Raw genomic sequence first — 19769 nt, 5'->3', positions numbered from 1 at the left:
TTTGTATATATTATAATTGCCGACCGTGCTACACACAATCTCCTTCAGGTTGGATTTTTGTTTTTCCGATTCTGGATTGAACTGAAGGAAAGTAACGCAACGTGAAGCGAAGTGGAGTGGATTGGTGATCAAGCGATTGCCTCGGAAGCCTCCAACTGGATTCGTCTCGACCATATCATCGCAAATCGCAATCTTTCCAAGAATATTTAAGAGGGAAACCAAAGACCCAGTGAAAGAGAGATGGCCATAAAGATAGACAGAGACATAGACTAAGGCACAGGCTGAGCCAGGGAGTGGAGAACTCAAGTGGACTTGTCGCATTAGCACCAGGCTGGTGCAAAAAGCATTAGGATTACGATCACACATTTGGCAACAGAAATCGGTTAACATAAGAGGGTCAACAGAAGAGAAAGAAATTGCAGGTTTTTGATGAAAATAATTAAATTACAAGATACTTACAAGGATGTAATTATGTTTTAGAGACTACTTCAAACTGTTATTAATGTCTATAATGTGATGAAAAGACATAGAAATTGATGGGAATACAAGGGTAACCACAAAGGTCAAAATAAATAGTATTTTGATTTAAATTTCTATTAAAAAGAGAAAACTCTAAGCAAAAATAAATCCTATTTCAAATTGTTCTAATGCTTTTTGAACTAGTATCAGACTGTTCAAAAAGTTCATTATACAAAAACCCCTCAATAAGTCAACTAAAAAATCTCAGTTTAAAAACAAAACAATATTTTATACTATATTTACTTCTTCGAATGTTTATCTAAAATTTCCCCCAAAACCCAGTTCACATAGACTTTTCCTTAATAGCAAACTCAACGTTTGTTTTGTTTTCGTTCGAAATCGTTTCGGTCGCTGTCACATCAACTGACGACAGGAAAAATTCTTAAAAATTCATAATATAAAAACAAGAGAAAGCAAATCACTTTGTAAAATCTTGGAAAGTCTTAAGGAGACGCAGGAAGAAGAAAAGAAAGGACATGTCGACGGCTCCCGAAGATCGATTGCGGGAAAATCTGAACCGCTGCCTATCGGATGCTTTGGTGAAGGGAATTGGAGGCCTGGTGATCGGATCCGTGGTCACCCTGCTGTTCTTCCGTCGTAGGATCTGGCCCATTTGGTTGGGTACCGGATTCGGAGTGGGCATGGCCTATAGGGGATGCGAAAAGGAGCTCAACTCGCTCAAGTACAATCCGCACGAATGACGAATGCACATCGGCGATGCTATCCAACCTAATTGATGACGAATTTATGATGCTGGCGTTTTCGGACTTGGATTTGGACTAGCGGCAATGTAACATGTAATTGGCAAACATTTTTGTTTTTAATTTCGGATGCCCCATATTGGATGCAAATTTTAAAAAAGTTAATATATGTAAATTAACATTTTCCTGAAAATTTCGATGTTTTTTTTTGCGGTGTGGATTTATTTCTTGAGAATTCCTGTTGGCACATTAACAGCTCGACGGTCAGAGAAAAGGGGAATCCCCTTTAAGGCTTGCCAGGCACTTAACCTTGTTCGCTCTGCTCAGCATAAATCGATCACGATCGATTTCTGCCAAAATAGATAATAATCGATGCACACTGGCGATTGAGTGCAGGCCGGCAATCAGCAGCAATCTTATCGATCTATATGGTCATGCCGGCAAGCATGCGATCGAGTTTACTTATACTTTGTGGCACTTTACACTTGCACTTGTCGAAAATAATTGGGACAAGTTGAGATTTATTTTGGAAGAGAAACTCAGTACAGAGTATGTAGCTTTTAACACTTAAGTTTTGGGTGCAGAATTAATAACATTTAATAGTAATCTTATCTCTTGTCCTAATTTCTCAAATAGGAGTATTAACGTAGGGTAATCAAGTACTCAAAGTAATAATTTAACAAAATTATAACCTCATTATTAAATTATAATTGTTAAAATTATAAAGAATAATTTAGTCTATTTATTCTAGGATTAGAATGTATTAATATTTTATATGTATTTTCCTAGTGTACTTTCCAACTAATGGTAGACCTACAATTTTGTATCTTATTTTGGCATAGAGTTTGGTCTAATGTTTAAAGTTTAAACTATAATTTTTTCGATTTAAGAAAAGCGATAACTTTTCAAGGCTTTCGATAAATGTCTTAAAACAATTGCCCTAGAATTTCTTAAGAATTTTGAAAAATAGTTTGACTTAAAGTTTTAATCTAGATTTTTTTGATAAAGGTACAGCCATAAGTCTTCGGTAGATGCTCGATATGTGTTTAAATAATTCGATTAATGTCTTAAAATAATTTTTCCAAAGCTTAACGTGAGTTTTGGGCTAGAATTTGTATTAAAGCTTATGCTAAACCACTAACCATACAGCATATAGACAACCCATTTCATACAACGAAAATGGACGCGAAAATTTCTTGCTACAGGCCCCAGCAGGCCCCAGAGCGGATTTCTTACGCTCTCTTACGCTCATCGTTCGTTCATCTTACGCTCATTCTCGCATTAAATGTTTTCTGTTTCTCAGTCTCTAAACGGAGCGCGATGAAGAAGGTTGGCCTGCGCTTCGGTTGATCTTTGTATGTATGCGTGTCACACATTCACATACATGGGTGTATGTGTGCGTGCGATTTCGTTTCGAAGCCAGCGCACAAAATTTTGATTTTTCTTACTTTTAAGGCTTGCTACCCTAACAAAATTCGGGTATTCGTTATTTGATGAAATGACGAAAGAAATTATATTATTTTTTGTATTATATTTTTTTATTATTTCAGCATACATTTTTAATTTATTTAGGAATAAGATTAAGTGTTAGTAGTAAAATGTTTTCTGTATATATATTTTTACGAATCATTAAAAATCAATATACTGAGAAAGTGTCAGAGTATATTTCGGTCGGAGTCACTTAAAGCGCCGTTTGCTTTTAAGTTTTTGTTGTTCTGCAAGAGGCTTGTGCATGCCTACTCTAACGATGGAATGATTTTTAGGGGAGGGTGAAGACACGAAAACAGCTGATGGACTTGTTTACCTTTTTTGTTTACAATTTTTCAGGCACTTGTTATTATTTTGGGTTATTGTGAGATTTAATTAAATTATTGTCGTTAATTTAATAATTTCCTTATATATATTTCCTTATATATAATAACTTTAAAAAGTAATTTAATTCTTCACCCGTCTTCACCCTCCCCTAAAAATCATTCCATCGTTAGAGTAGGCATGCACAAGCCTCTTGCAGAACAACAAAAACTTAAAAGCAAACGGCGCTTTAAGTGACTCCGACCGAAATATACTCTGACACTTTCTCAGTATATTGATTTTTAATGATTCGTAAAAATATATATACAGAAAACATTTTACTACTAACACTTAATCTTATTCCTAAATAAATTAAAAATGTATGCTGAAATAATAAAAAAATATAATACAAAAAATAATATAATTTCTTTCGTCATTTCATCAAATAACGAATACCCGAATTTTGTTAGGGTAGCAAGCCTTAAAAGTAAGAAAAATCAAAATTTTGTGCGCTGGCTTCGAAACGAAATCGCACGCACACATACACCCATGTATGTGAATGTGTGACACGCATACATACAAAGATCAACCGAAGCGCAGGCCAACCTTCTTCATCGCGCTCCGTTTAGAGACTGAGAAACAGAAAACATTTATTGCGAGAATGAGCGTAAGATGAACGAACGATGAGCGTAAGAGAGCGTAAGAAATCCGCTCTGGGGCCTGTCGCAAGAAATTTTCGCGTCCATTTTCGTTGTATGAAATGGGTTGTCTATATGCTGTATGGTTAGTGGCTAAACTAAGCTACAGCTTACAGAAAACATCTTTTAAGTTTTTTTTAAGACCAAAATAATAATAATAATACTAATATATTATAGAAAAACAAACCCAATCCCCCAAAATTAAAAGCCTAATATGTAGAAGAAACAATTGGGAAAAAGGGTGTTAAACGAGTATAGTTAGGAGTCTGTGATTGCTTACTTGGACCTTACACGTGAAAACAAAAATATTAATCTATATCTATATATATCTATATCTATATATATACATATATATATATAAAAATCAATTGCTGTTCGTTAGTCTCGCTAAAACTCGAGAATGGCTGAACGGATTTATCTTATCTTGGTCTTGAATTATTCGTGGAGGTCTAGGGAAGGTTTAAAAGGTGAGAAAAATTCGAATAATTGCCGGGAAAATCCTCAAAACAGTATTTTTCTATTTCCCATACAAACGTTTTCTAAATAAAATGGAGAGTATAAATCAAGAACGGAAGAACAGATTTGAATGAAAATTGGTAGGCAGGTAGCTTAGAGCCAGGAGAAGGACATAGGATACTTTTTGTCCCGTTCGACAGCGCGAATTATACTCCACCGAACTATACTCCACTTATAGTAATGAATAAAAGTAAGTAGGCTGTGAGCGTGACGTATCATATTTTTATGTACGATATTATGTATTTATACATTTATCTAGATGTATAAAGGTAATGAAAAGGCGCGTGTAAGCATGGCGCAGTTACGTGAATCACAATCGAAAGATGCACAAGAAAATGTCAAATAAAAATGTCAAACGTCAAAATGTCAGCAGCTAGGCTTGAGCGAACACGATTGAGAGCTAGGCAGTCGCGTTCTGCAGCAATCGATTTGATTCGGATGTTTAATTTATAATGCCGCGACCAAGACGATCGAATCTTTCCCGACAAAGCCATAATGCAAGAAGAATACAAAATACTGCAAACGAAAGCGGTGATATGCAATTGGGCCAATTTTAGTCATCAAACAGTCAATTCTAGAGCTGCGCGAGATAGAAGAATACGAAATCAGGAGAACAAATTTATAAAGGTAATGAAAAGGCGCGTGTAAGCATGGCGCAGTTACGTGAATCACAATCGAAAGATGCACGAGATGAATATAATCAACAAAGGCCACTTTTCAAAGAAGAGAAGCGCACAGATTAATAGTTAGAAGAAGAATTAACTAACAACGGCAACAAGTTTATCGAGGATTCACATCTGGGCAATTTCTTCGACTAGCATTCCAGTAAGAGCCTGATGTTGAAAATTCTGCTTATTCCAAAGTGATTATTGTGAACATTCAAAGTGAAAGTTCCAAAGTCAACATTCCTTATTACGCTTCTTCCTGTCGAGTTACGATTAAAAAAAAATGGCAACGCATTGGCCATTGCATCTTCTGGCGTTGCAGCAACCTTATTAGATGGAGGCCTAACAGCTCATTCAGCACTTAAGCTGTCATTGAACATTCAAAATAATCCAGATGCAGTGTGCAACATTAAAACAATCGTCTATGGGCATAGCGCCCATATTTTGGATGAATGCACTATAGGACGTAAAAATTCGCTTGGGGAATTGGATTGGTCAATTAGGGATATAAGGAACAATGATAAACTATTTTACGGCCCTTTGTTACTTCTTTCAGGTGTTCACGGTTAACGTACGCTGATGAATTCAATGCTTGCTTAAAATCATCGCAACTGTGGCGTAATGTTGAAAAAGAACTGACCAAGAATATGCGCGATCAAATGCTTCAGGATTCATCCTTTCTCTAAACAACTGTTAGATATTGGCGAGGGGAATTTTGCTGTACGTGAAAATACTGGATGTACTTGAAATACTGAAAAACATTTATTAACCAAAATAAATGAAGAAAAAACAGCTAGCCCTTATAGAAAACAAAAAAGGGCAAAACAACGTGTTCCGGGTTCGCTAGTATATCATATTTTCTTCCACTACAGGAAGCAACTAATATAAAAAAAAAAGTAAGCCCTCTAGTAACCCCGAAAATATTATTGTAATAGTAGTTAACCAAAAGCCTCATAATAGCCTTATAATATTTGTAAAAATGAAATAATGGAAAAGAGGCTAGTTAGAAGTCTCTAATTACTTACTTAAGCCTTGGTTAATAATAATAATAAAATATCATATAAAACCCCTTTAAAACCAGAAAATAAGAGCCTAAAAGCACAAAGCCTAAGCCCCCACCACCCTCTAACCAAAAATGCTTGGGAAAACAGTGTCGGCGGCGACCGTGTTGACGTGTTAAGTGTTTTGGCCAAGAGATGGCCCCAAAACAGGCCGAAAGACAAAAAAAAAACACAAAAAATAGGAAAAGAAAAGCCAGACAGGCAACGGATAAAAGGCAGCTGAACTTGGTCCGCTTCTTCCACTTGCCTGAACCTGGGATATATAATTTCGACTTGCCGCCCACAATTTTGTCGACTATTTTTTTGTTGATTTCCAGTTTTTTTAGGCGTTCTTTTTTTTGGGGGCGCAACTGAAGCTTAACTCGAAAATTGCAAATTCGGGTGTTCAATCGAGTCAAATCCTTTTCTATTACCAACTCAGCCGCTCCGCCAGAGCTCTGTGTTTAAAGAAATTGTCGGCCTCATGAGCAATTTAATGCCTGATTTGCCTTTTCCCTTTGCCTTTGCCTTGGCCAACAGCAAGTTCTGGGATTCGGATGGGGAGTTCTTGGATTGGGGTGTCTGTTTTTCTACATTTTGGCCCTAGGGCTTCCTCAGGGGCACGTAGGTGTTTTCTCAATCGGATTCGTGGCACAGTTTTCACGCGAAGCAAGTTCTTAATACAATTTACAAAGTTTTTTGTAAAGATATAAAGGTTTCTAGATTTTAGGCAAGATAAAGGACAGATCTAACCAGAGTTGGGAGTCTCCAGACCTTAGAAACACAACCTAAACACTTTAAGCATTTATTCCCAGCTCAAGAAAATCTCCCAGTTGGCCAGAAAATTGGCCAAAACTACTCAGAATCATAATAAAGACATTTATGGACCCGCGACTGGATTCAATTGTGCGGCATTCAACAATTTTTGCAATCAATGCGCTGCGGAATGGCCCCAAGGCAATGGCCTATAATCAAGACCAAGACCATAAAGACGCCAAAATAAAGTGCAAATATAATTGTAACAAACTCTTAAATAAAATAAAACTTTCTTCAAGGTCTATTTCTATGTTTAAAAATTGCAAATTATTTTCAAACAAATATCTAGCCTATTTTTTTGAAGCCCACTGTTGGAAGTACGTGTGCGTTGGGTGGGTGTCCCTTTTGAGCTGATCGTGATCCCCAAGAAAATCAGGGGCGGAGATCCCCCCAAAATCAGGGGCTCAGGGGCTGACGGGGTCAGGATGGGGATACTCCTGGTACAACTCAATGAGGCACATGCAAGTCAAAACACTGGACCCCGGTCTTGGCCAAAAGCCGTTGGCCATATGCTTGCCCCGCTCTCATCAATTCCGACGACTTTAGGCCTGTTTTATTAATACTCTATCTTGGAGGTTCTTGGTTTTGATAGGAAGTTTAGGGTTTTAGGATTTTCTATTATACTACTCTTTGGTATATGCTTTTGTGTCGCTATAAAATGTGTCCGTGTGCACGCCAAAAGGGTCTTAGTGCCTTAGTTTACAAGATAATTGTCTGAAATTTGGTATATCATTTTCTTATGGCATTAGGTTGAAATGAATAGGGTCGGATAACTATATCCTAGTCATCTGTCTTAGACTTCTTTAGCATAGCTTCGACAGACTTTCCGCCAAAGTACTTCCAACACAAGCTGGTTATTTTTAAATATATAGTGTTAGGTTTTCTTAAGATTCAAGATAGTATAAGAGGATGATTATATTCTAAAGCTAGGCTTTAACTATAGGTTATCTTAATCCCTGATCTACAAAATATAATAAATATTTAAAATAGAAGCATCTGTTAAAGCTTCTTAAAGAGCATCCAAACTTCCTTTTTCATTTATTTTTCTGCATTTTTTCCTAGTCTCTATCCAACTCGGCTAGCTGGGTTAGCTGGCCCTCATTATAGATGCAGCGCCGATTTGTTTTGTTGTCCCCCCATTTGACTTTGAATTGATAGCATCGGGCAGCATCCAACATCCAACATCCAACATTCAACATCCAACAGCCGACGGCCTTTGGCGTTTGGATTTCCCCCCATGCCTTGTTTTTTTTCTTTCCTGATTTTTATTTTCCTTTTTTTTTAGGTTTTCCTGCATTTAAGATATATAAATGTATTTGAACAATTGAGTTGGCCGAGCATGCGCTTGGCCAGTGCAAATATTTTAGACTCGCATAAACTTTGCATAGTTTTCTGCCAGTGCACAGTGGTTAGCCAAGCGAATTGTGGGCCATAAACTTTGGTAATTAAGTGTTTAAGTAGTTCTTATTAAAGCCATAAAGGCTCTTAATAAATTTATGGCTAGCACTTATTATTACGATTTTTCTTTAACAAAAAAATTATGGAGTATTTCTAAAATGAAATCTATTTAAAGTTTGAACTTTTTAAGAAGTTTAAGGTTCTCCAAGCTCTGTTAGATTTTTGAGAAATATATTTGCATTATAATAACAATAATTCTAAAATACGTAAATATGAAAACCTTTATCGCTATTTTGTCTTAAAATTCCACCATCTCTCATGATTAAACCATTCACCTTTTATTATTCTTCATTACTTAATAAGATTTTTATAAGAAACATTTTACAAGTTGTAATATAATTTGGAATGGAGTTTTGATTCTGGCTCACTGTTCATATGACTTTCCAACCGACAAACCCTATTTTTTTAGACTTTTTTTCCTTTGTGGCTATCCACGCACTCTTTGCAGTCACTGTGGCTGCAGTTGTTGGTGGCTTTCTTGTGCCTGCGGTGCCTTGGGCTGTTTAGCTGCGCATTTTTATTTAACATATCATTTAAAATTCATGTAAAACACATGTAGCTGGGCCGCAAACTGCTTTGCATACGGTGGGCATAAAGTACAAGCCGGCGGACATGCACTGAGAGAAGTTTAGAGCGAGAAAGGTTACCCAAATGGTGGGGGAATATATGTAGTTAAGAAAGTGGATAGTTTTCTGGGGATTATGTAATATTGTTTTGTAAAAAAATAATTTTTTTAAAATCATTTTTCTTAATTGTCCGTGATTTTTTTTCCCCTATTATACTTTTTGGAGAAAATTCTTGTACATTTTCTCAAAAATTTCTAAAAAGATAAGCAATATTTTGAATATACAGAAATGTTAATCTTTATTTCTATAGGATCTATACCCTTCTATACATGATGCAATTATACATGTATCATACAATGATGTTAATCTGTTAGTCCTACAGAAAGGACTAGGTCTCTGATAATTAAACGATTGTAAAGATAATCAGATAACGAAAACGATACTTTCTGATACAAAATATAAATGCTCAAAATTAAAAAAAAAAATCAAAATTAATGAACTTTAAAAAATTTTCCTCTCTGTACGGACAGACGGACAAACAACGGACACATCACACCCAAGCGCCAGGAGGCGGATTGCGTTTCTTTTCTTTTTTCGTTTTTAAAAATTTTTTTTTTTTTGGGACGATCGAGGACTTTAGCGGGGATTTGTCCGGTGAATTCATAAGTAAAAACAAAAAAAAGGGGTAAAGAGAAGAAAACCTCTAGAGGGCAAGCTCCAGTGTATCTGTATCTCAAGTGGAATATCTGCAGAGAGGCTGCGGCGGCCAGTTGGCCAACTTCAGATGAAGATGTCGCTTGTTGCATGCTGCATTTAATTTGTAAACAAAGTCTTTAGTTTATGACTGGAGTTTTTATTTTAGCATATCTCTCCTAGCTATCCAGGGTATCCAGGCTATCCTCCCGCTAGCATTTTGTTCGGAAATTTGTAAACAATTCGAAAATTCCAGAACGCAAAAACGCGAATCAAAATTTGCATAGAGATCGAGAGTTGGGGGGCATACAGGATACAGGAGCCCCATTGTTGAAGAAAGAGGCCTAGAAAGAGCTTGACCTTTTGGCCCGCTCCCCTCAGATATACATATGTATGTATGTGTATATTTTCATAGCACTACCAATTCCATCCGTTAACCGCGCCAGCCGTAACAAATCAGCAATGACGTGGCCCGACACTAAATGCAATTTATAACACTTTTTTTTTTCTCTTCATCGGGGTTTTCTGGGTTGGTTGGTTGCCCGGTTGGCTTGGCTGGTTGGTTGGTTGTTCCTGTGAAGATTGTCAAACAACTTGACTTAAAGGCAAGTTAACGAGCAGCTCCCCCAGCTCTGCGTCCTCACACTCCATCCCATTGCTTAACCCATGAACGACAACTTCATCATGACGGCGACGTTGTCTACTCTTCAGCTCCTGTCATCAGCATCACAACACACGATGGAACGGCGCTGGAGATGGCTATGGCGATGGCGATGGAATGGCTTTCGGGGATGGGATCAAGCTGGGAGGAGCTGCTGGACCAACTCTCCGTCGGGCCCCAAAAAAAAAGCAGAAGAAAACCCATCAAAAGCGTTCAGCCAGGGAACGTAAAATGCAACAAGAATGAATGCAGTAGAGCACATGGGCGTCGGGGAAGGGTTAATAGGAGTAGGGGGGTGGCTATGGGACAGGACAGCTAAACCGGGACAGTGAGGGGTCTAGGGGGCGTTTGAGTTTATTAAACAGGGAAAGAGGCTTTCACTTTTGGAGGAAATACAAAGGCCAAACTAATGCCCTAACTCATAATGCAAAAATAGAATTAATAAAAATTAATTTATTTTAATTGGAGTTTTTTTAATAAATCAATAGATAATAGATTGATTAGAGAATATTTTAATTATCTTAAATATTACCATGATTTATTAGTTGGTTCGTTAATCAAGAAATAATATAATAATGGAGTATACATACATTTGTGGCTGATTAAATTATAATTAATGATCTTATTCAATATTCATAATTCATTAAATCATTAATAATGTTTATTCAAAGGTTTTTAATGATAAATGATTTAGGAAATGTGTTGCTTGTAAAAATTATTAGATAAGTGGTTAATTTTCAATTCATTAATGAAGCTATAAACTCAATTTTAAGCTAATAATCTGCCTTTAAGCCTCTTGAATAGTTGTGAAAAATATTTAAATAAAATATAAAAAAATGGTAGACAAAACAAATACATTTGAAGAAATAAGCAATAGCTATGTGAAAAATAGATCAATATATAATCGACCAAACATTCAGATCATAGATTAATAATCGATAAAAAAAGATAAATTGAAATAAAAAATGTTACATTTAAAATGCAAAAAAAAAAAAAAACAAAACATAAACATATAATCTAACTTATGTTATGTTTTAATTTTCAAACCCAAAATCATAATTAGATACAAAACTCATTTATCGACAAATGGCAGTTATCTCTACCGATTATGGCCCGATTACAGAGTATAAATATGTGCAGCCAGCATCTTCCACGCCCCCATTTTGTCAACGCCCTGCTCCTCCAACGACAGCGAACTGCACTTGTCTGGGTTTTGGGGTTTTATGAACATTTGGGCTTTAAAATAAAACTACCGCGGCTATCACCACCCCCAACCCAAAGCCCACTCTGCTCTGACAGCACATGAATAATGCAAATGCCCAAGAAGACGAAGCATACATTTGTACACTGAGAGAAACTAAAACTTAAGAGCTCTATGGACATTACAAAGAATGGTTTTAATATTTTTGATAAAATGGTTGCATAGTATTATGCTTTATACTTAAAATAGTCACCCTATTTTATTGCTCTATCTCCTAGCTTAATTTTATTTCCCTCAGTGTATAGCCGCATCTGGGCTTAATGCGCCATAACTCACCCACCCACTATGACACACTGACACTAACACTAAGGCAGCTGCCCAAACAAAAACAAAATGTCAGCCCAAAAATAAAAAGGATATGGAAGGGAATCTCATCTAATATGACCGCCCGTCACTCATTAAGCTCTCGGTGTCGTCCTTTATTGTTGTTTATATATACTCCGATATATATATATTCCGATATATGTACAGATATAGATATATTTAGAGAAAATGCTTGTAGCCGCCGGTTATCAGAAGCCCAGGAAATTGCGATTTTTCATTTCAGACTTTTTTTTGGGAAAAGCGCCAAGGCATTATAGGCAGTCATTTGGATGAGGGGTGGAGTGGGTAAAGAACACATCAAATTTTGTAAAATTTTTCGTTGTTTTTGTTGCATTATTTTAGCAAAATAATTAACACGAACCAGCATCCATCCAGGCATCCAGTCAGCCTGCCATCAAGCCATCCATTTCAGTTCAGTTCGAGACTGTTACATTTGGCCAAAAAATGGCTAAACGAGAATAGAAATATTGAGCTTTTAGAAAACTTAAAATGTCGCAAGTTTCTACGTTTAAGCTTTGAAATTTAACAAATTTTTACAGAAATATTTGTATTATAAAGAATTTCTTTTCTTGAAATCACATCATTCAAATAAACATACCGAAACATATTATAAACATATTTATCGATTTTTTCCAGTTGGGTGTTAATTATTTTTTACAAAATAATTATTATTTTCAATACTTGGGCTTAAAAAACTCTCAATTATAGCCATTTTAAATTTTATTCAAAAACAGGCTTTTTATCTCTTTTGTTCCAACAACCAACTCTCTCTATTATAGCCAAATTTAGAAGCCAGACTTCCATCCCAATACAGGCACTCTGCCTTTTCCCTGTTTTTTTTGGGTCTTTTCTGCATCCTCCCGCGTGTCCTGTGTGTCCTGGGGCATTTATTTATAGTCCCTTCTAAGCAGCCGCATTATATGCAACATTTTGTCGCCTTGTGATTATTTTCGGGCCTTTCCGGCGAAAATCCAAAACGAAACGAGGCAAGCCATCGCATCGCATAGCCGTCATTTTGCTTGATTGCTTTGGGCTCGAGGCTTTGGCAGCTTGATTTTTTATTCTTTATTTTTTACATTTTATTTGCGGCATCGTCTTGGGCTCCATCATCTTGTCATTAGACGACGATGATGATGAGGCTGACACATGTGCACGTAATATTTTAGTGTCCTTTTACTTGGGCGGCCTCAGCCTCCTCAACTACTTTTGGTTTATTTGTTTGATATTTGCTTAATTTTTAATGGACCCTTTGGTGGGCAGGCGGCCATATTTTTGCTTTACAACCTCAGCGGCACTTGGCTTAATTGAATGGGGGCGTGGCAGATGCACCGACTTGAGGCCATAATAACTAATTTATTGTAGTGCACTTAAGGCGAAGACGTGGCTTCTTGGGCAGCGGCAAAAAGCAGTAGCATACTTCTAGGCTATGGCTTCTCCAAGCCGAGAGACATGAAATTTTAAGCCCACTTGGGGGCTTGCACCGAAAATAGTGGTTCGTAGTTTATAATAATTTAGGCAGATTAGTTTTAGAAATGAATAAAGCCTTGTATTAAGAAATATTTTAATGAGTTTATAAAGAAAGTTTTTCTATAAAAATTATGAATAGAAAATGTCTCTTTAACCGTTTAAAGATATAAGAACAAAAGGAACATAAGATTTAAAATTAGAGCTTAAGAGTCTTCTAATTTTTTGTCTCATATTAAATATAAATTTAAGCGTTTGGTTATAAAACTTATACAAAAAGCTTTTTAATTAAGCTTGAAAAATGTATAAAAAATATTTCTAGTTTCAATTAAGGGGAGAGTAAGGTCAAATCATGCGAAAAAAGCCATGTTTTTGTGATTTTTTTCCTGACGACACAGTTAAAATTTATTTATTCAACCAACGGTATATTAATGTATGACATTAGAAGAATGTTTAATAAAATTTTTACAAAAAAATATTTAAAACAAGAAAGCAAAGCTAACTTCGGGCGGAGCCGAAGTTGATATACCCTTGCAGCTAAAACCGAATATATAGCGCAAACATCGGATATAGTTGGACGATCCTTATGATTACATCATAATAAAACCAATTAATTACAATAAAAAATCTAAAAAAAAGTCCCAAGCTTCTATCATCAAAAATACGAAATTTAATATTTCTACCAAATACCATTTCCGATCGTTCAGTTATATGTCAGCTATAAGATATAGTCAACCGATCCTAATGAAACTTTGTAGGTCGGATTAACTGACCAAAAATAGAATGTGTACCAAGTGCCAGCTTTCTATCATCAAAAACACGAAAGTTGGGTCATTTCCGATCGTTCAGTTATATGGCAGCTATAGGATATAGTCGGCCGATCCTTATGAAATTTGGCATGTCATATTATTTTGCCAAAAATAGCTCTCATATCAAATTTGAACTCTCTAACTCTAAAAACACCGAAGTTATACCATTTCCGATCAATCAGTTATATGGCAGCTATAGGATATAGTCGGCCGATCCGGGCCGTTCCGACTTATATACTGCGTGCAAAGGAAAGAAGGGTGTGTGCAAAGTTTCAAGACGATAGCTTTAAAACTGAGAGACTAGTTTGCGTAGAAACAGACAGACGGACAGACGGACAGACGGACAGACGGACATGCTCATATCAACTCAGGAGGTGATCCTGATCAAGAATATATATACTTTATAGGGTCGGAGATGTCTCCTTCACTGCGTTGCACACTTTTGGACAAAATTATAATACCCTCTGCAAGGGTATAAATATGGCAATGGTAGCAATTGTCCGGACGTGTCGCCAAAAAAAGTTGAATTGCGGTGCCCCTCATAACTCGGTGCTGGATCATTTGTAATCAAAAAATGAAAATTCATTCGTTAGATAATAGTTCGCCCCAGGTAACGCTGTAAAGGTTTTTTGAAAATTGCAATTTTTTAATTTTTTCGAAGACTTTGAAGTGAAAAACTCAATTTTTTGGGAAAAAATCGGTTAATTTGTCATTGCAAAAACAAAATTATGAACAAAAAATAAAAAAACTCGACAGCGTTACCTCGTAAAATATGTACAGAAATAGTGTTTTAAATTTCAAAAGGATCGGTGCAGTAGTTTTGAAGTTATGAGGGGCACCGACTTTGAAAACGTGAGTTGTGGGAAAAACGCTTAAAGTTTTAAACACAAAAAAATCCAGTGTAAAACGTTTGCAAGCAACTTCGTCAATAACTAATAACATCGTCAATTTTGCTTTAATTGACTTGAAATTTTGACACAATATTCTTCAAATATTATGCATTCAATTTAAAAAATAAAAAAAAAATGACAAAAAAAAAATTTAATACCTTACCCTTAAATACATTATATCTTATCTTTCTTCTCCAACTATACTAAGTAAATATTCACATTCAAGTGGGCGGATATTCTCTTCTTGAAAATACATACCTATGTAGATGTTTATAGTGAAATATATCATCATTAAGGGGAGAAGCTTTTTTTTTTAAATAAAGAAAAGCTTGTAGAAAAATAAAGGCTTAATTTAATTTATTATATAAAATAAATAAAATGTAAGAAAACCTACACAAAAACCATTTTTTAAAAAAATTTAAAATAAAAACTAACTATGAAATGGGGTTGCCATCGGAAATGCCACCAAATACAAAATCTAATAAAATAAATAAATGCATTCTTATTAATTGAATTTTTTTCATATTCTAAATTAAATTAAGCCTTTATTTTTCTACAAGCTTTTCTTTATTTAAAAAAAAAAGCTTCTCCCCTTAATGACCCCAACCTCATCAGAAACCATTATAATCAATTATTCAAATCAGCCAAGAACCAAAAATGGTTTTCCGAGAACCACAACACCCAAAATGGTTTTTTTTTATAAAATTTACACAAATCGATAACCATCTTAAGGCAGCCAAAAATTATATAATTATGACAAAATTATGTTAATCGCAGACAAGAACATGGGGGTCTAAGCTTGGCCCGTCGAGGTTACGTCAATGGGAATCCCCTGAACAAAATTTGACCAACCAAGACATGGTCATAAATCATAATAATAAGTACCTTAAAAAAAAGACCAACAAGAAAAAAGTTGGAAGTGTGTAAACACACAAGTGTGAACAAAAATATGAGACAAAAAAGTATTAGAGAAAAATAGTGAAGAGGGAATACGCTATATGGGTTATATTTATTTTAAAAAATACTCAAGTATTTCATTCTTGAAATAAGCTTCCAAAACGGAAATCGAAATAAAAAAGAAACCCCCTTTTTACCAAATCGGCAAATCAATAGACCAAGCGAATATTTACATAATTTATTAAAGAAGCAATCTCATTAAGAGCAGAACTGCCATTTAAGTCGTTTAGTTATGGCTCGGGAATGAGAATCTTGATCGGATTCAATTTCCCATAGCTGCCAATCACTTCCCGGTGATCAGTGATTGGTGATTCGATCACCGATCGTAAAATCATTTGACAAATTGAATGACATTTCGCCGCACAAGCAACGATGACAGCAAAAATGTCACTAATTATGCCAATACTACTCGACCACAACTGACACACAGTACACCAGTGTAGATATTGTGGCTCAAGTGTTTGCAGAAACTTGATTTTGTAATTGACGAGCAAATTACGCGATGCCCCAGAGTTAATCAAACTAGTTTTGGGCCTGGAAATTGATGTGAAGATGTCATTGGGTTTGAAAACCAGATGGCTTTATTATGCTACAATCGAAAGAAAATTTTCAAAGCAAGACAGAGTGGATGCTTTGTTTTCGAAAGAACATATCTGTGGCTATTGTTCTTCCATCAGAATCTTTCAAATAAATACTTTCCTTTTCAACCAAAAAACCCATTTGCTCTCCTTGTCCCATTTGTTTTCAGTGTTTTAATACAGTTTTTTTAATTACCCAACTTTAGTCGTTAAGCTACCACCTCCAACATCCAAAAACAAAAAAAAAACCCAATTGTTGATCGCAGCAGACGTCTGCCTGACTGACTGCCCGACTGACTGACTTCCTTCGATTGCCCTTCACTTTCGCGGATTATGACCGTAAAACAATGATTAAATTTAATTTCATTTCGTCTCAGACACGTTTTGGCCGTAGAGAAGGTCAGGGCCTCCGACCCGAATTGAAACCAAAATTTCTGCCAAGTAATCAAACAAGTACATGCTCTGCACAAGAAACCTTCGCCTCCATTGATCTTCATTTTCGTTTTTGACGAATTAACAACAAAGTCTCATGGAAAATAAAAGTCCCCTTTCGATTTTTCAATATTTGCCCTATCAATTAATACCAATACTGATTTTTCCAGTTTCGAAAAACAAAAAACTATCGAACAGCATAAAACAAGCGCCGTTCTATGCGATTCTCATAGAGTCTACTACACGCCTGTCAAGCCATGAAACTTTGTTTGCTTTTGGGGAGTTTACGGAACAAATATGTAGAATGATGCATTCATGCCGATCTAACATTGAGAGCCGAGCATATATTTGCCATGCCAGCAACTAGTTAGTTGGGTTGAGTTAAGTGATGGGAATACATATGCCAATAATGACAAACAATACACACAATCTAGAGTTCTTACCGCGTGTTTCATTCACTCATTTATTTTGCGAATAAAAATCAAATAAAAACAAACTGGTTTAGCAATCAATTAGACAGAATTTCTCACACCCAAGTGATGAATTTTCGATTTGTATAAACGGAAATACTAGCATGATTCAAAATTCTAATTTAAGTTGAACAGCACCCGCATCTCAAGAAATTGCCCAACAGCTTGCAGGCAGGCGGTGGCTTTTTGCAAAACGTTAAACAAAAATGCAATTTGGCAAACGTTATTTAAGAGCTCACGGTGGCCGTCTTATTTGAGCATCGTTTTTACTCATAACGATCCTATGGACATCCATCTCGTACAGAGCTACATACATGACAAATATGTGTGGCCAACATGCATGTGAAAAAGGCGGCCATGCTGCTCCATCTGTCCAAGTTTCGTTGCGGCTCGGGGGCCAAACAATTTGCCGCGTTTGTCGCTTGTTGTTCCGCAATTGTTTTATGGTCGCTGCCGGGGACCCAGAGGCCAAAACCCCACGAAAATATATATTTGTCGGCGGCACACAGGCCAGGCCGCTGGACAAGACAAATATTTAGGAAGCTACCGAAGAAGACGAAACTCTATCAGGGTGGAGTACAGCAGTTGCCAAAAAAAAAAATATACTTATTTAAAAGCGACGAAAAATATGTATTTCTTAAGATTTTACTTTCGATCTTTTTTCTGGGTGTTTAAGATACTTTTCGATATGTTCTTTATTTACATCCGATATTTTACTGCGATTTGTTTTTGATTTAATTTTGATTCTTTTGAGGGGGGTCAGGTTTATTTCTCTGCCAGATTTGTTCCATAAGATACACAAAGTTTACGAGAAAATGGGATACAAAGTTTTATTGTCTTATAAACTAAATTTTTGGATTCTGAATTGCTTATTCGATGGCGTACAGTTTCAAGGTGCGGTCCATGCTGGTGGAGGCGAGATACTGGGCATGCTTTCCAAATCTTACGCCCGTTCTGACATCAGTGCCAGCAATAGCCAAATAGGTGCCGCTCTGATCAAAGCACAGATCCATGACTTCGTAGCGATCGTCCAATTGGATTGTCTTGAAGTTCTTCAGCTTCCGCAGATCCCACAGCTTCACACAAGCATCCTCCGCAGCAGTGGCCAGATAGTAACCGTTTTCTGAAAAGGAGATGGCCGAAATGGGACCAGTATGGCCGGGGAAGTTGGCCACGTTGCTTTGTTCCTTCAGATCCCAGATTTTGACCTGAGAATCGATGGTGCCGGTGCCAAAAATCAAACCATCGGGATGGAACTGAGCTGTCGTTAAGCCAACCTCGGCTGTATCGATTACTTTGGTGAGCAGGCGACCAGTACGGATGTCAGAGAAAGCCCAGTGTTTGTCCGAAGAGATGGACAGCAAGTAGTCCCCAGTAGGATGCAGAGAGAGTCCCGTTATGGGTCCATCGTGGCATCTCAAAAGCAGTTGTGTCTGCGAGGTAGGCACGTGCCAGATGCGAATGTTCATGTCGGGCGATCCTGTGATGACGGTGTCCTCGTTAGGGTGGTAGATGACTTTGGTGATCTTCTTGGTGTGTCCCTTGAGGATGGTTACCACCTGCTCCGTGTCCTTGTTGAATACAGTGGCGATCTTGTCGTTTCCGCCAGTCAGAATCTTGCTGTGATCCGCACTATTAATGTCGAGAGCCAGGATACCGGGAACCGAAGCCGAGTGCAGTCCGGGATGCGAGGCCGTTGTGAGGAAACAGGGCGTGCGACAGCTCCTGCCTCGTCGTTTGCAGCTGCTGGCGTTGTGTGAACGAGTGGATCATCAGCGCATCCCACTCGTCCTGCATGGATTTTAGAGAAGCCGGTATACTGGTGGCGCTTGGCGGCTTTGGCTTGACCACCGCCGGCGTCTTGATCTCAATCAGCTCCTCCGGCTTCAGCTCTTTGCCGCTTATGGGATCGCAACCATTCTCAAGCAGATACTTTTCGATCACTCTCTTTTCAAAGACGGCTCCCGAGTACGGAGACACCACTGGCGTCTCTGGGACTTCGTTTGTCAGTGCGCAGACCAAAGCCATAGCTGTATGAGTTTCTGTCGGCTGGCACGTATTTTAGTTATAGTAATATAAATGTTTTACACGTTTTTCCCGAAACAAGCGCAAAATTGTCGGCAACTTTTATTTTGATATTTTGACGACTATTTTAATATATTCGTATTAAAGTTTTTTTTTTTATACCCTTGCAGAGGGTATTATAATTTTGTCCAAAAGTGTGCAACGCAGTGAAGGAGACATCTCCGACCCTATAAAGTATATATATTCTTGATCAGGATCACCTCCTGAGTTGATATGAGCATGTCCGTCTGTCCGTCTGTCCGTCTGTCCGTCTGTCCGTCTGTCTGTCCGTCTGTCTGTCTGTCCGTTTCTACGCGAACTAGTCTCTCAGTTTTGAAGCTATCGTCTTGAAACTTTGCACACACCCTTCTTTCCTTTGCACGCAGTATATAAGTC

General features: G+C 37.0%; 1 protein-coding gene and 1 pseudogene across 1 annotated transcript; one reads left to right on the top strand and one right to left on the bottom strand.

Moving 5' to 3' along the window:
- Window positions 1–821: 821 nt before the first annotated feature.
- LOC108132481 (MICOS complex subunit Mic10) lies at window positions 822–1413 on the top strand. The gene has a single exon (XM_017251915.3). The coding sequence runs from the start codon at window positions 996–998 to the stop codon at window positions 1218–1220; it is 225 nt and encodes a 74-aa protein (XP_017107404.1). The 5' UTR covers window positions 822–995; the 3' UTR covers window positions 1221–1413.
- Window positions 1414–18132: 16719 nt separating this feature from the next.
- LOC108132449 (pre-mRNA-processing factor 19 pseudogene) lies at window positions 18133–19393 on the bottom strand (annotated as a pseudogene).
- Window positions 19394–19769: the final 376 nt, after the last annotated feature.

The sequence above is a fragment of the Drosophila bipectinata genome, chromosome XR (genome assembly GCF_030179905.1).
Source record: "Drosophila bipectinata strain 14024-0381.07 chromosome XR, DbipHiC1v2, whole genome shotgun sequence".
NCBI lineage: Eukaryota > Metazoa > Arthropoda > Insecta > Diptera > Drosophilidae > Drosophila > Drosophila bipectinata.
This window is presented reverse-complemented; position numbering and strand designations above follow the sequence as displayed.